Source organism: Festucalex cinctus, chromosome 2, assembly GCF_051991245.1.
Source record: "Festucalex cinctus isolate MCC-2025b chromosome 2, RoL_Fcin_1.0, whole genome shotgun sequence".
In the NCBI taxonomy this organism is placed as follows: domain Eukaryota; kingdom Metazoa; phylum Chordata; class Actinopteri; order Syngnathiformes; family Syngnathidae; genus Festucalex; species Festucalex cinctus.
Window position 1 is genome coordinate 31,012,690 of NC_135412.1, and position 12,602 is coordinate 31,025,291.

Below are 12,602 nucleotides of genomic sequence, written 5' to 3' on the forward strand. Positions count from 1 at the left end.
TCAAACGATTAAAATTTTTAATCTGATTAATCACACTTTTTAATTTTGATTAATCACGATTAATCAGCTAAATTACTTGCGTATTCGCGTAATATAAAATAATACAAAATACCGTAATATTTTGACATTAACGCATTTTATTATCTGTCATTTTCAAGCATTGATTAAATGCATGTATGCAATTGCATGCATGCGTGTATTACTCAAAACGTAACAGCATCATATCAATTGGGTGCAATTCAGCAAATATTAATTAATTCAATCCAAATTACTTTTGTTTTATCTAAAGTCCCGTCGGGGTGTTTTTTTTCAAACGAAATTTACCACCGAGCACACCAACTGGAGTCACCCCGCTCATTTTGGAACAACAGGCGTAGGAAATGCCGTGCATTGACCTAATCACTGACCTGTGCAGACTTCAATGTAACCTTCCGCGGTTACGTTCAAGGCTCAAGTGCGGTCAAAAAAATAGTGCGGTTAATCTGTGTTAATACGTGATTAATGCAACATATTTCTGTGATTAATTAATCTATTAACGCTTTAACTTTGACAGCCCTAATATATATATATATATATATATATATATATATATGTGTGTATATATCGATAGGCCAAGACTTTTGATGTCGCCATATTGCATCCTCCCAGGGAACATTTCTCGGCATACATTTATAGTATCGAAATTGGAGAACATTTGAGACAGTACTTAGTAGAAACAGCATGAGTTATCATGTTTTAAATTTGTTAAACAAGAGGACTTAAGACATTTTACAACTTGCCTTAAATACATGTATAAATTATGTGCTTAATGATGTTCAGTACAGTACTTTTTTTTTTTTTAATTAATGAATTATAACTAATTCATAATATTGGGGTACAAGGAACTGAGCGATACAAGAAAAAGGTGGTCTTGAAAGCAGCACATACTGTCCACTTGTGTGTTTTTTTGTTTTGTTTTTGTTTTTTTAACTGGTTAAAAAATAGTGACCACCCAGGCACACAACCCAGCTCCACCTATCCAGTTATATATACAGGTCAGTGTCCGTGACACCTTTGGCATTGTGACGTCATTTTCAGTCGACAGCAAGTAGCAGTACAAAGCCAAATGGCCGCATCTTGAGATGGATTAAAAACGGGTGGATTTTTCTGCATAATTCATATTCCACAAATGCAATATTAATCGTAATACAGCATGTAGACTAGTAGGGGTACAAAGAACATTACTATAAAGAATTTAACTTCTCCCTTTAAGGCGGGTATGATTCGTGAATACTGCATTCACTATTTGTGGCAGGCTATGAAAACCAGTGGAGCAATAAATAACCAGATGTGAAGGTATAATAACACACCATACCCTCGTGATCATACCTACAATAGTGGGTAGCGTACCTAAAGGGTGGAGTCAGTCCATCGATTCTGTCTACAAAATGTTAGGTGGCAACAATGGATGTCAGGGCCACAGTGAAGTGAGGGTTCCACAGTGGTGCGCTATTATGACGTCAATAATGCAATAACCGCAGTCGTCGTCATCGGTTTACACCTGTCTTTCAAACTAAAAAAATACCACTTTTCGGCTCAGGTTTGATAAATCCCATTGCGTGTACGAAATGACTATTGACATCTACTTCGCAGTGTTTTGCCCGTTTCTGCCCGAATTGCGCCGCTACTTCATGCGTTTGGCAGAGGCTTGCTTAATAGATCATCTTCCACATCGTCCGTGAACGTTTTTGCATGTGTAAAACGTAAATAAATCAGGCCCATGAGAGTTTTGTTTCAACGGTTCTGCCATTCGTTTCCAATCCTAGCGGGTTCGCTCAAAAGTCGCCCGCGTCTGTCCGCGAATGTCTTTTGGCGCGGCGGGAGGAGGATGTAGTGCGTGGCGCTGGCCTGTCTGCCGTCCTTCAAAATGGGAACTATGCAGGGAGAGAGTTGAGCCGCAGGAGGCGGCCTCTCGCTCGGCAGAAGCGCCTTGCTCACATATTGCGGGTTAGCAGCAAAACTCTGTGTGGCCGGCATCACGCCGTTGATGTAAATCGGGAGGCTTTTGGGACTCGGGGAACGTGGCGGGCACGGGGGCACCAGAGGGACTCTCGGCGGGATTTTGGGAGGCTTCTCCTCGCCAGCCGCAGTCTTTAAGTAGGTCTTCGGCGGGATTGGGATGCGAGGAGGAATTTGGGGCTTCTCAGAGGGGATGGCGGAGGAAGACAACCAGTTGAGTTTCGAATCTGGATGTCGATTCCACGACGTATCCTGGTGGTTCACTGTCAGGGGAACAGGAGGCCAGTCATTAACTCGGAGGTCACCCCCTCTGCCGGTCAATTTGTCCTCGGGGCCAGGCCAGGAGAACGCCAGGGAGGCATTCCCAGGCTGTGACGAAGCCCCCTGATAGGCGGGATTTATTTGACCTCTGCTCCCGCACACCATTTTCGGGCAGCTTTTGGGCAGAAGTGGCCGCCGCTCGCTGGTGAAGAACTCCACCTCATTATCCGCCGACTCGTCGGACATGAGCTCCTCGGGGTCGGGTAATGGCGGCAACGGTTTGGCTCCTCTCTGCGGGCCCCAAAACACTGTCCATCTGTGGGAAGAACAATAAGGCACCACCTGGTCTCCTTCATGAGGTCCAAGTGTCTTGTCCAATGGGAGGCAGTAGGAATCGGAGTAGGATGGAAACTTTGGTTGGAATGGATTAGCTGTGAAAAGACAAATTCAAACATTAACTACAGTTGGAAACATGTCTTGAACTTTCAAAATGGGTGGTACACTACTTCCGTATATAACACAGGAAAAAAAGGGGGGGAAAAACTACAGCAGTTTTCCCCTGTGATTTTTATTTTTTATTTTTTTTTTGGCATGTGGTCCCTAGCCATTCTTCCGTCACGGACCACTTCATACAAATCCATAACTGCACGACAAAAATAATTAGCATCTTGACATGCGTCAAGAGTCCATCAGTTGTAACAGAGAGAATCTAGTCACTTTACAAAATAAAATGTTTTTTGCCTTGGGTAAAAAAAAAATATATAGAAAAAAAATTCAGTCTTTTTTTTTTTGTGTGTATAATTTCCATCACACCTGAATAGAACTATAATATAGTTGATATTTTCTCTCCTAAAAGACAACATTTATACCAGTTTGTCAAATCATATTAACTGAGGGGCCACATGGACAATATATTACATTATAAATTAAAAATAATTGGTGTCAATTAACTTAGATTTTCACTATTTGCAGGCCAACCCAACATTGTGGGGCTTAAATGTAATTATGTTGTTCCAAAAAAATAACACAAATGCAAATGTAACGTGGCAACACTTGGCCTGTATGAGTTCCGGAGGTGTTATATCTACCAGTATCTGTTTTGCTTATACAGTATATTGTTCCCAGAATGCATTGTGTGGCACAGTTAATGAAGTTGTAAGGACGTTAATCGTTGTTATATGTGTTTATGCTACCAGTAATTGAATTTGTGTCGTATTTAACACGTCTGTTTGATTTATCTAAGTTTTTATTTATTTATTCATGTATTTATTTTTAAACAAACCGTAACTTTAAGTTGTATGTATAAAATAATGACATCGAGGGCAATTCCATGTACAAGTTGCATTGCTCATCTGAGGATTGCTTGTGAAATTAAAAATATATATGTTTTGATTGTGGCCGGCTGATTAATTGACCTTACCATAAACCACGCCCGCATGACCTAGTGAACCAATCAAGATGCAAGACGTCATGTCTGCGACGACACGTGCATTTTGCTGCGGACAAACAAAAGCAATCCCGCTCCCGATAGTGCATTGCGTGGTTGTTCAAAATCAAGGGGGGGAAAAAATCAAGAAAATTGTTAAACTCTGTAGTCATGGCTTATGTAAAAGTGACAGCCGTTATCCCGATCGACTAACCGGTGTTCTCCTGTAGTCACGGCTTGTGTAAGGGAGAAACAAGAGAGACACTGTCCGGTTTAGTCCCTTCCTAAACCCTCAAACAACTAAGAAAAATGTCTCCGCTGGATCAAACTTTGTGGAAGACGACACACACAACCAGTCAAATCCCTCCAAAATGACCAGAAACGACTACGTCTGCAGCTGCACAAAGGTATTGTTCTCCCTTGTTGTTTTTAGCCAAAAGCTATCGATAGCTCCGGGTAGCTAACCGTCCACACGTTTGTTGACTTACTATCTTTGCTAAATGCCAACAAAACATTGAAACTATGAGGTAATAGAAATGTATTCTTACCCTGCTTGACAGGAATAATATCCAAAAACTTCGGTTTTGCCAACAATCGGTCGAAGTGAATGAGGCGACTAGGTCTTTTCCTAACATCTGTAGCAGCAGACAACGATGCGTATTTTCTTTTGTTTTTGGGCAAAATTGCATGGTGAGGGAGTGGAGATACTTTACTAAAAAACTTAAAAGTCCCCTTTGCTTGCTTCGAAGAGAAGTATCGTCGTCCTGAAAATACCTGACCGAGAAATCACAAAGAAGATCTGACAACTTGGTAATTACAGCACCATTCTGTTTCGCTAATCTTGGCCGAACAATGTCGGAGCCAGGTATGTGGCCCATAATGTGGGCGAGGAGGGGCGTGCCACGGTAGGGTCAATTGTTCTGACATTATTCATTTTTATCATTACTTTACCAAATCATCTCGCAGGCCTGATCTGGCCCACGTATGCTTGACACCACTGATTTATACAGTGTCACAAAGATCAAATCCATTCAATTGTGCGAAAAAAAAATTACAATTATATAATTTTTCTTTCTGACAGACATTTTAAAGCATTTTGACATTTTCAAGACATACGGAATGTTGCGTTCGATGATTATCCATCCATCCATCCATCTATCCATCCATTTTCTTGACCGCTTATTCCTCACAAGGGTCGCGGGGGGTGCTGGCGCCTATCTCAGCTGGCTATGGGCTGTAGGCGGGGGACACCCTGGACCGGTTGCCAGCCAATCGCAGGGCACACAGAGACGAACAACCATCCACACTCGCAAGCACACCTAGGGACAATTCAGAGCACCCAATTAACCTGCCATGCATGTCTTTGGAATGTGGGAGGAGACCGGAGTACCCGGAGAAGACCCACGCGGGCACAGGGAGAACATGCAAACTCCACCCAGGAAGGCCGGAGTCTGGACTCGAACCAGAGTCCTCAGTACTGGGAGGTGGACGTGCTAACCACTCGATCACCGTGCCGCCCTTCGATGATTATATATACAGCAAATTTACCAAAAGAAAAAATGGATTCTCGCACCAGAAAAAAAAACAAGTTTTACTCTGCCTTTTTTGTGTTCTTTTATAATCAGAAGTATAAAAAGATCAGTTGCACAAAATACAGCAATTTCTCCCAGTGGACTCGCAAACTGCGCTGATCTAATACTGAAAATGGGGCATCAATTCCATCTGCTGGTGCATTAGTAAAGTTGTTTCCCATCTTGAAATTTACAGTGGTGCAGCATGAGACACTCCCTGACCATCCCCGTTGAAAAACGGAAAAAGACGAGTATACTTGTCAATGGCAGTCAGTGAGTTTCACAGGCAAAAAGCTTGTCTCTCTACGGACTTATCATATTGCATTCATCAGGCTATATCATAAAAAAAAATGTCAGTTACGGCCACTAGGCTGACACACAGCCTGTTTGTTCCTTTCCACATCCACTGCGGTCATGTATTAGGGCAAGACGATTAAAACGGTATCATTGTCCAAATAATTGCGGACATATCTGTACAAGGTCTTCCTATCACAGCTTCCTTCTCGGAAGGAAACGGCTCTCAGAGCAAGAAACACGGAAAACAACACGCAATCCCTCAGTGGAGCTTGGTGATTGGCCAGGAAGGGGCAAAACAGCCCTGACGAGGAGGACCAAACAGGAAAGGGAGAGCAAACGCGTGGAAAACAAGCGCTTAACCCGTCACCTTTGTCGTCAAACATCAGCCACAACAGCCTGATTAACGCAGAGAATGGCCACTATCTTAACGCCGCTTCCCATAACTTTCCTTATGGAAACATCCGACGTAGCCCAGACTGCAGCAGCAGCTGGTGACCTGGCAGGAAGGGGGGTGGGGGGTTGGGGTGGGTGTCGCAAGGGGACTGATAGGATCCCCTCAGTGAGACAGCTCAGTCCACCCAAAGCCTGTTGACTTTCTAACGCTGTAGTTAAACATCTTGTCTTTGTACGAATAACAACTGTATACAGTATATGGCACGGAACCATACTTTTTTTTTTTTTTTTTTTTTACTTTTAACTTAAGCCGAATGAAACTCTACGAGTCTCGCCATCAAGCAGGGCAACCATGCGATGAAAAAAAGTAGAATCAAGTAGAATGAAATTGATCATTTTATCACATACTAGTGTTGTTATAATTAGGGCACAGTCGATTCCAATATTTGGCAGAATACAGTTATGATTATAAATGAATCTGCTGATTGATTAAAAATATATAAAAAGGACAAAATAGCTTCTTTTCTGGTCCTTAAAACACACAGACACAAAAATTAGCAGAAGTTTACCAATTTTAAAACAGTGAATATTGGCTGAATAAAGGGACAGTGTGTAGAATTTAGCGCCATCTAATGGTGAACTAATATTTAAGAAAATAACACATTACTTTAAGTTATCTTCAAAAAAATATCTGTTCATTTTTAAAATATAATTGTAGGTCTAGTAATCTGTAGTTAGATTACATAGGCTGTGCCGTGCCTTACAGGATGCTGACATGTTTCGCCGCCATATTTCTGCTACGGATACCCGAACAAGAACTTTGCGAGTGTGGTAATTGGTGGTAGGATGTCAAAGTGTCGTCTCTCTGACGCAGTAGGCGGTGGACACCCTGGACTGGTTGCCAGCCAATCGCAGGGCACACAGAGACGAACAACCATCCACACTCACACGCACACCTAGGGACAATTCAGAGCACCCAATTAACCTGCCATGCATGTCTTTGGAATGTGGGAGGAGACCGGAGTACCCGGAGAAGACCCACGCGGGCACGGGGAGAACATGCAAACTCCATCCAGGAAGGCCGGAGCCTGGACTCGAACCGGAGTCCTCAGAACTGGGAGGCGGACGTGCTAACCACTGCTCCACCGTGCCGCCCTATATATATATATATATATATATATATATATATATATATATATATATATATATATATATATATATACATGTAAGGCGCTTTGTGACAGTTCAGGCTGTTTGAAAGCTCTATATTAATAAACTTGAGTTGAGTTGAGTTGAGTTGATCACTAGATAGCACTAAATGCTACACAATGTCCCTTTAAACCAACAACTAATTGCTTTTCAAATTAATCAATAATTATGATCCAAATGCTTGGAATTTCAGCCTCTCAACAGTAAAGGTTCTCTGATTTTTATCTTCATGTTGAATCAAAATAAAATATTTGCAAAAATGTGCTTTTACTTCGGTCAATGTTTTTGCCGATTTTCTAACATTTTCATGATCCATTACAGCCTGGTCATTCTGGAAGGGAGATCCCAAGGTTTCTTCCATTTCCCCATGTGGGGTTTTTGAGTTTTTCCTTGCTCTCTTGGGGGCTTTCGATCAGGGGATGACATTAATATTTGTCAATTGTGGGCCTGTGAAACCCTTTGAGACTCCGTTGTGATGAAGGGCTATAAATAAATTGGACTTTACATGGTATGAATTAAAACCAGCATTTTCTGCATGGTCACTTTGAAATAATGTCCTTTTTTAACATAGGGATGGAAATTAATCATATTCATCAATTAACCGAGAGAATACGCAATTATTAAAATGATTTTTGAGTTGTAGGATTTGGAACACAGTAACACTGTTTGTACAAAGTGCCATAAATGGTATTAAAACGTGCCTAGGGTGTATTTAAATGTTGCAGATTTCACTTGTTGCGGAGGTGGTCAGTAACGCAAACCCCACAATGGAAGTGGGTTTACTATAATGGCATTTCCATTCCTTTCAATAGGGAAAGATGATTTGCGATACAAGTGTTTAGAGTTACAAGCATGATCGTGGGATGAAATGACCTCATGTCTCAAGGCACCACTGCATTAGATTTAAACATAGAAAAAATTTATTTTATTTGTATTGAGAGAAAAATATATGTCTGCCCTCAATTATTGGTTTATCAATCCTTTTTTTGCATCATAATTTGTTAAAAAAAAAAAAAGTATTTGATTAGTATTGAGAGAAAACTATATTTTTTGCCCTCAATTACTGGTTTATCAATCATTTTTTGCATAATAATTTGTTTAAAAAAGTATTCTATTAGTATTGAGAGAAAACTATTTTTTGCCCTCAATTACTGGTTTATCAATCATTTTTTTGCATAATTATTTGTTTAAAAAAGTATTCTATTAGTATTGAGAGAAAACTATATTTTTTGCCCTCAATTACTGGTTTATCAATCTTTTTTTTTTGCATAATAATTTGTTTAAAAAAATTGTATTCTATTAGTATTTAGTGAAAACTATATTTTTGCCCTCAATTATTGGTTTATGAATCATTTTTTGCATAATAATTTGTTAGCTGTTACATAAAAACACCCTTCATACTAGTGAAAATAATGAAAAAATATTGGTATGGATACACATAATAGAAGAATAATATAAAGGAAACTTACAGTTGCATTCTTGGACCATTTGCTGCTCGGTCAGGTTGTGTTCCGCGTCGCCGCTCAACTGGCCCAAGCACACTCTGCAAAGCAAGCGTAGGTTGAGAAGTCTGCACGGAGTCGTGCACGTGTCAATCATTGGCGCACGTAACCCGCCCTGAGTGAGTCATTACATGCAGCATAGCCACGATGACGCAATGTGCTCCAGCCTGTGATGTGCTGAAGGGTTTCAAGGAACTTGTATGTGTACCTGCTGAAGTCGTGTTGTCCCCAGTAGTTATTCTCAGTCATGTTGTGGTTTGTGCAAGATAGTGGCTTTATTAACAGAAAACAGTCAGATGTCTCCGTTTAACCCATTATAGCTTCACCACAACCGGTGCTGTTGAATAGAAACAGGAAACAAAAACAGGATTATTGCACAAGTCTAGATTGGACTGCTTTCAATTTCAAGTTACTTGACCTGTTTGAGTTATTTCGGATCAGTTGCTTGAATTATTAATAGTGTGTTTCTTAAATAGACAACCTTTTAGGGTGTAATAATTCACAAAGCTCACAATTTGCTATGTCGAGACTCAAACCTTCTGATCAATACAGTTAAGACTGCAGCATCGAAATAGCAAAACTACTTTAAGTTTTATTTGGCGTAGCCCAGAAATAGAAATATATCTTTTACAACACTTCAATTTTTTAAAGGTCTTTAGGGATACATTTAAAATAATACAAACAAATATATTGAGAGAGTGCGAGAGCAATGATAACACAAAAATAATGAACAAACAGTGTAATGGTGGACGGATCCATCTGTGATTTTTTTTCCCAAACTAACAAACTTATGTCACAGTATATATGTCAATTAAGATTATAAATGAACTTCCAGCTGTCGCTTCGGTGTAAAATCAGGACTGAAGAGGATTGAGATTGACATTATATAATCTTCATCAAAAATGAGGCTGAGCCCAAATACTGTACTTCCTGTTTGTAATATTCTTCTTGAATCATTTAAGAAACTAAATAGTGTGCTGCCATGTAATGGTCGACAGTGGAATTACACCAAAACGAAAAGGGACACAATAAAATAGCTATGAACTGTACAAAATAATAATAATAATAATCTAATCTGTGAAATCCATAAACTGCAACTGGTAGGGCTTTACTGTAAATTGTACTGAAATAATGATAAACTTGTCTCAATTTACTCACAGTAGTATTTCGTGCGAATTCGGGGCCAGTTTAGTTGAAGCTAAAAAATGAAGCTATATATCCACTGGGATAGCATTATTCTGCCTGTCACTATAAATTGCTATCGCTGATAGATGTAGCAGTGGTTGCTGGCAACATAATTTATTAGCACGACCTGTAAACCATTGCTGTTGCGTTTGGGAATTTGCCCCCACCCCCCACCCCCTTGTTTCAAGTGGAGATGATGGGTATGGGGGCAGGGGTCATTTTTAGGGAACAACGGGAAATGTAGTTTTAGGAATATGGAGAGGAAAAGGTCAAAATCATCAGATGTAATTTTGGGAAAAATTGAAAGGAGAAATGTGATGGTATATAATGAGATATGTTATTTTATGGAGCCTTCAACTCTAAATTGTCATTAACCTCTTATGTAATGTTTAGTACGGAGGGGTCGGGGGGTGGAGCGGTTCTGAGAAACGCCACTGGATAGCTGAACAAAGACATTATTTGTAGTGAATCAATCATTTTCAGACCAACTAAAACTGGATGATTTCAGCGGCACATCAACGATCTCTCACGGCACATAGTGTGCGGCGCGCACCGCAGTGGTTGTGAATGGTTGAACTAGTCACAACAAAAACAAATCGAGCCATGTGTCAGCTTTCATGCCATCTGCCTGCGGACAATTGCACAAGCGGCGGGTCAGATGTGGGAGGACGAGCGGCACCGCTCGCCGCCCTCCTTCCTCTGTGTGACCATGAGAGCGTGCGGTATCCGCCCTCACAACAGTGGCTGATTGTGTAGCATTCCTCTGATGCTCAATGATAAGCTTCAACATGGTACATCCGACCCACACCCCCACCACCACCACCCGTCATGCACGCACACATTCATGTACACACTCAAAATCCTTTTCCTGACCCAAGACTAGTACAGTAGTCGGTACTGTATGTTTTCATTAGTGGTGTTTTTGTATGGAAAACAGTAGTCTTTTCATCTTCAACTTCAAATCGAAAAGATGGAATGAAGACATTTTCACGAGCAATTATAAAACTACTCCATTTTTTATAGGCAGCAGATGCAGCCATGTACTTCAATACAACGTCAAGCTAGCATTCATATGCCTCACTCATAACTGCGCCATATACCAATGAAAAAATATGAACATGTTCGTCAAGCCCATAGAGGCTGAATGACAACTAGGTGCTGAGAGGAAAAGGAAATTAACAGGAAGTACTGTACAAAACAACACTAACAATTATTATGCTTATTCATATCCATTAATTGTGCAACCAAATGAATAGTCATGTCAATAGATCAACTAAATAGTCTCCAAGAACTGGGGAAGTCAATCCCAAAATGTTCTTTACAATGTGTTCTATGCAGCTTACTCGTCTAAAAACGATATTCTGATTAATATTGCATTTGTGGAGTATGAATTGAGCCGCAAAATCAACCACTTTTTGTCTCAGGGGGCAGCCATTTTGCTACTTACTGTCGACTAAAAATGAGGTAACAGCCAATCAGGGCTCAGCATTTTCCTGAGTTTTCATGTGACCTTGGGAAGCTGAGCCATGATTGCTCGTTATCCCTGAACAACTGTGATGTCATTTTCAGTCAAGAGCAAGTAGCAAAATGGCCGCCCCCAGAAATGGATAAAAACAGGTGTATATTGCTGCTCAATTCATATTCCATCAACACAATATTAATCAGAGTGCCGTGTTTAGACTAGTGGGGGTGCATACAACATATTGTCAAGAACATTTTTGGTTGACTTCCAATTTAATATACATATAATAGGAACATGTTAGTAAGACTTTGTTGTAGGGTTAATGATTAATCATATGATTAATCGATTAGATTACAAAAAAGCAAAATCTAATAATCTAATACAAAAAAATGACAACTGAGACTTTACATTGTTTTGATTTATTGTTTTTGTCTTGTATTAACTGTATACAGTAACCCCCATTGAGAATATATTGTGTAATATATTAATACTACTCTGTGTTTCATTTAATTATTTCCTTTTTCAGTCACACACCGTATAACTTATCCCATTGTTATTTTTTTACATAAAATATGTTGTGATAATATACTGTATTGTGATGTACTCTGCAATTCCCACCCCTCATTAAGTCTACAACTGGTGTAGTGGGTTAAACAATGCAGAGCATTCATAACAAAGTCCCTACAACAAATAACAAACCAGGGTCCCACGCATCTATTTGGATTTTCATTTCATTCTTAAAAAAAAAAAAAGTGGTGACAAATCCGCTCAGTGAACCTCGGAGATGGAGGAATTGTACCGCCAGTTGGCTCAGCCAGCATGAATGGAGCCACTCTCAGCTATAAATGGGCCTTTGTGACACTTTTGAGTGCATTGGAGCAGGCCTGAGAATGCAAGTGAACTCTCCCATGAGGTGAGGACAGAAGATACGCCATGGAGATGAACTGACATAGCCAAACTATGAACAGGAGGGCAAACCCAAGTGGGAACAGCTTATTCTACAGTACTATGGATGGAAGAGACCTGTTGTCCTTCTCTCTTTCACTTCATTAATAATGGCACTAATGGGCTACTTGTTACCAAACTAACCTGCTTAAGACATACACTCACCAAGCAAAACATCAGGTGTGAGTGGCCCTCAAAACTGTTTACACAAAGTAAAGCACGTATTAGCATAGGTATTGAAGCGTTTATCACAAACAATGCACTAGTTTTGTTCCTAAAAGTATATTTCATTATTGTAAACCATTGTAATTAGTACACACTACAGTTTGAACACTATTTAAATAATGAGTAAA

General features: G+C 40.1%; 1 protein-coding gene across 4 annotated transcripts in view; it reads right to left on the minus strand.

Moving 5' to 3' along the window:
- errfi1b (ERBB receptor feedback inhibitor 1b) overlaps positions 1-12,602 on the minus strand; it is a 21,366-nt gene continuing 8,764 nt past the window's right edge. The window contains exons 1-6 of one of the 4 annotated variants that reach the window (XM_077514545.1): positions 8,866-8,920; positions 8,625-8,698; positions 4,802-5,004; positions 4,234-4,459; positions 2,406-2,690; positions 1-2,261 (exon numbers count right to left, since the gene is read on the minus strand). In XM_077514545.1, coding sequence (XP_077370671.1) covers positions 1,774-2,261; positions 2,406-2,690; positions 4,234-4,459; positions 4,802-4,840 — 1,038 coding nt within the window. In that variant the 5' untranslated portion in view covers positions 4,841-5,004; positions 8,625-8,698; positions 8,866-8,920 and the 3' untranslated portion in view covers positions 1-1,773. Of the gene's footprint in view, positions 2,691-4,233; positions 4,460-4,801; positions 5,005-8,624; positions 8,699-8,865; positions 8,995-12,602 lie in introns of those variants that run through there. The other 3 variants (XM_077514544.1, XM_077514543.1, XM_077514546.1) reach the window with 3 other exon arrangements.